Raw genomic sequence first — 3,423 nt, 5'->3', positions numbered from 1 at the left:
ATAGGAATCTTTCCAAGAAATTTAATTGGATTTAACTGATGAGAGAAGATTTTGTGACACCTGCTATGGACTTTCATTGTCCAGAATTTCTAAGGTACCTCTCCTCTTGGTCCCTACCCTGGCAGTAGTGATGTGGGAGCAGTGGGCAATCCTTGAAGGTAAAAATTTGAGAAATATGAAAATCAGGAGTCTGTGTTTGCTAATTCAGGGAAAACCCACATTCATCCTCTCTTCAATTAGCAGAGGTGATTGTGCCTATAAAGAACTTACATTTTTTCCTTATTTTAAATATAAATGCCAGCACAATTTGTTCTAATCCATTCCTTTAACTACATTAATTCTCCCCCCAGAACTAGTACAAGACACTGTAATTTCAAGCAGAAGCTTCTTAATAACACAAATCATCTATCCCTTTTGGAATATAAGCGGATCCATGACCTTAGAACTATTTTGCTAAGAAATCCAGCTCGAAAACTAATTTTAAGTAAATCTACAGATGTCAAAAACCCAGATGGCTTTTCAGGATGCTAACTTAAGCTTCATTGCATAAGCAGATTAGGGCTGCCTGTTGAGCCCCACACAAGAGTAGATGGCGCTGAATCCACGGAATTACACCCGAACTGTTCACTTCCTGATACATCTTCCATCGAAAACTTTTGTCAGCTCCCCACGCCAGGAGCCTGCTCACTGTGAGCACCACACCCAGGGCGGCAGCTCTGCTGGCCAAGCGTTAGCCCTCTATCCCTCTATCCCTCTATCCCTCTATCCCTCTATCCCTCTATCCCTCTATCCTAAGGCCACCGGCCAAAGCAGCAGCTGGCCACAGCTGATGGATGGGGCAATTGTTCCATCCTTCATCCTCCTCAAATGAAAATGGAGGAAAACAGCCTCATGAGCCTCTCAAATGTTTCAGCACAGCAGTTGTGGAATGATTTTCTGATACAGACTCACAGGGTCCAGATTACCCTGGTGTTACCATTGGTAACCAGCCTGTACCTGGGTATCAGCTCAGAAGTTAATGAGCCCTTGAGCACTCGCAGCTCAAACCAGCGGAGCAGTGGATCCAATGTGACGGCAGGAAGCAGGGCACACACTTCTCCTGGGGAGGACACTCGGTGTTCCACGGGCGTGTTGTGTAACAAGGCAGAGCCCCTGGCCCTCTCTGCTCTGAGCCCCCATTCCAGAGCACAGCAGCTGCCTCTGAGAGGGCCCCGCTGAAATGCGGCCAGAGGGATGGAATTGTGTTTTCCCTTCCCTGCGTGGAAGCGTGTCAGGGCTGCTGACAGATGGCTTGGCTGCTTGTGCCTGATGATTATCAAGCCGCTATTACCTTTGCAAAGTGAATCCCAGTCGAAGGTTTTCTGTAATGAATTCCACAGTGTTTGCACCCTCGTTTTGAGTCCCACGCGTCCCGGGAATCGTGCAAGGCACTCGGGTGCTGATTTACAGCGCCAGAGGCACCGCGTCCTCCAGGCACGGGCACGGCGCTTTCGGCAGTCTGTGCTGCCACCTAGCCAGGCCCGACCCGCCGGGCTCAGCCCCGCTTTACCTCCGAAGCTCACAAGGAAATGCATCCCCCCGCATCTAAACGCAGCCTCCGCCCGCGGCAGGCGCGGGGAGACGGGCGCTCGCCGCGCTGCGGGAATGCACGGGCAGCGGCAGGGAGCAGCCGCAGCACGGGGTCCCAGTGCCCCTCACACGCCTGGTACTTACGGTAGAAGACGTATTCGGTGTAGCTGGACCAGACTTTGTCGTCTGTGTACTGGTTGACGAAGGAAGCCGTCACCGAGGAGTTACAGGCCACCATGTGGAATCCACACTCGGACAACATGTCAAAAGCCCTCTCCAGGTGCTTGAACTTGAGATAAAACCTGGAGGTGTACCTTTCTGGAGCCCTGTCCGGGTCTCTGCTTTCATTCAAACTTTCTCCAAAAACCTCTTTGACCAAAGAAATCCTTCCACAAACCAAAATCCTTGGGACCCTCCTGAATTTGGCATCTGCTTGGCTCTCCCTGCCAATAGTGCACGAGCCACGGTAGCCGATGGTGATGAATCCCCACTTGCGATCCGGCGGCAGGAGCGATGGGGGGCATATTCTTGTGTCACTGCCTTGGGACGCCTCTTCGTAGTCACTGTGGCAATAATCATCAGGGCTTTGCTTGTTGTCGTCGGGAGTCAGGAGCTTGACCAAGTCCGGGAGCTGGAAGTACTCAGCCTCCCTCTTGAGCCTTCCCTTCTCTGGGAAGTGGTCAGGCAGAACCACTTGCTTGTCCCTGAGATAGTCCAGAATATAGCGGAAAAGGAAACCATCTCTGTCGATGAAGAATCTTCCCTTGGAGTCCTTGGCCAGATCGTTGGCTGTGTCTCTCTTTGGGGTGAACATTTTCCAGAGCAGGGAGTGAGGGGTGCCAACCAAGGTGGAGTGGCGAGTGAAGTAAACCTGGCCACCCACGTTGAGCTCCACCACCTCAGGGAAGGAGTGCAGCCCCGTCCCCTGCTCCCGAGGAGGAAGGTAAGTCCTGCAGTTGCCACTTAGAGCCATTGTAGTTTAAACTGGAAATCAGCAGCACGGAGCAGCAGGACTATCAATCACATCAGAGGGTAGAATAAGGCTCCCAACATTAAGGGGAAACAAGGGGGAAAGGAGCAGTGAGAAAATAAAAATAGCCAAAAGGTTTGTTTAAAAAAAAATCTGAATTGTCCATGAGTGACAGTGTGGCAGAAGTGGTTTATACACTGAGCCACAGAGGCTGGAAAAAAACCACCTCATGAAATGCAATCACATCATTAGATCTTCCAACAAAGCCATCAAAATCAAGGTCAAGCCAAGCCAAGCCAAGTCATTCGCAGGTCTCTGAAAAGGGAAAACAAAATAAGGCACAAATTACTCTTCTAAGCATCACAGCTGCTGCAACAGAGCAAAGCAGAGCAGTTTGTAGAGCCAAGCTAAATCTGCTAAATAGGTCTCTGTTTTTTGGCAAGTTCTACGCTTCTATTTCACAAGTATTCATCAATGGAAGGGCTACATATGACTCCACTGTTTAAAAGAAACTGCACACTTCATCTTTAAAGAAACATCTAAATTAGACATGCACGTGAGGGAACAAGAACAGGGAGTCTTACCTTGGTTACAATTAATGCATAGCTCTTGTAAAGAAAACCAAACTGTCAAGACACTCAGAACACACATACAGGCACACAGGGTCCGGGTAGTGTGAATCCGATCCCAGCAAGGGACAGCAAAGGCAAGAGAAGTGCTCTTAGCAGCATCCACGGAGGTCTCAAGTGTTAAACTGAGTCACTAGGAAGTTAACCGTGGCGGGTGACGAGGAAATCAGTACATACAGCACGGCGGAGGAATATAAATAAATAAACAAACAAATAAATAAATAAATTCCGAGTGGATGCGCTGGGCTGGGGGAG

At 49.5% G+C, this 3,423-nt stretch overlaps 1 protein-coding gene across 1 annotated transcript in view; it reads right to left on the bottom strand.

Annotated features, from left to right (window-relative positions):
- KCTD16 (potassium channel tetramerization domain containing 16) overlaps nucleotides 1-3,417 on the bottom strand; it is a 57,718-nt gene extending 54,301 nt beyond the window's left edge. The window contains exons 1-2 of the mRNA XM_008629031.2: nucleotides 3,124-3,417; nucleotides 1,714-2,854 (exon numbers count right to left, since the gene is read on the bottom strand). Of these exons, the coding sequence (XP_008627253.1) occupies nucleotides 1,714-2,542 (829 nt within the window). The 5' untranslated portion in view covers nucleotides 2,543-2,854; nucleotides 3,124-3,417. The remainder of the gene's footprint in view (nucleotides 1-1,713; nucleotides 2,855-3,123) is intronic.
- Between the last annotated feature and the right edge of the window lie 6 nt (nucleotides 3,418-3,423).

The sequence above is a fragment of the Corvus brachyrhynchos genome, unplaced genomic scaffold, assembly GCF_000691975.1.
Source record: "Corvus brachyrhynchos isolate BGI_N302 unplaced genomic scaffold, ASM69197v1 scaffold21, whole genome shotgun sequence".
Taxonomy (NCBI): domain Eukaryota; kingdom Metazoa; phylum Chordata; class Aves; order Passeriformes; family Corvidae; genus Corvus; species Corvus brachyrhynchos.
Note: the sequence above shows the minus strand (reverse complement) of the source record. Positions and strands in the feature narration are given on the sequence as shown.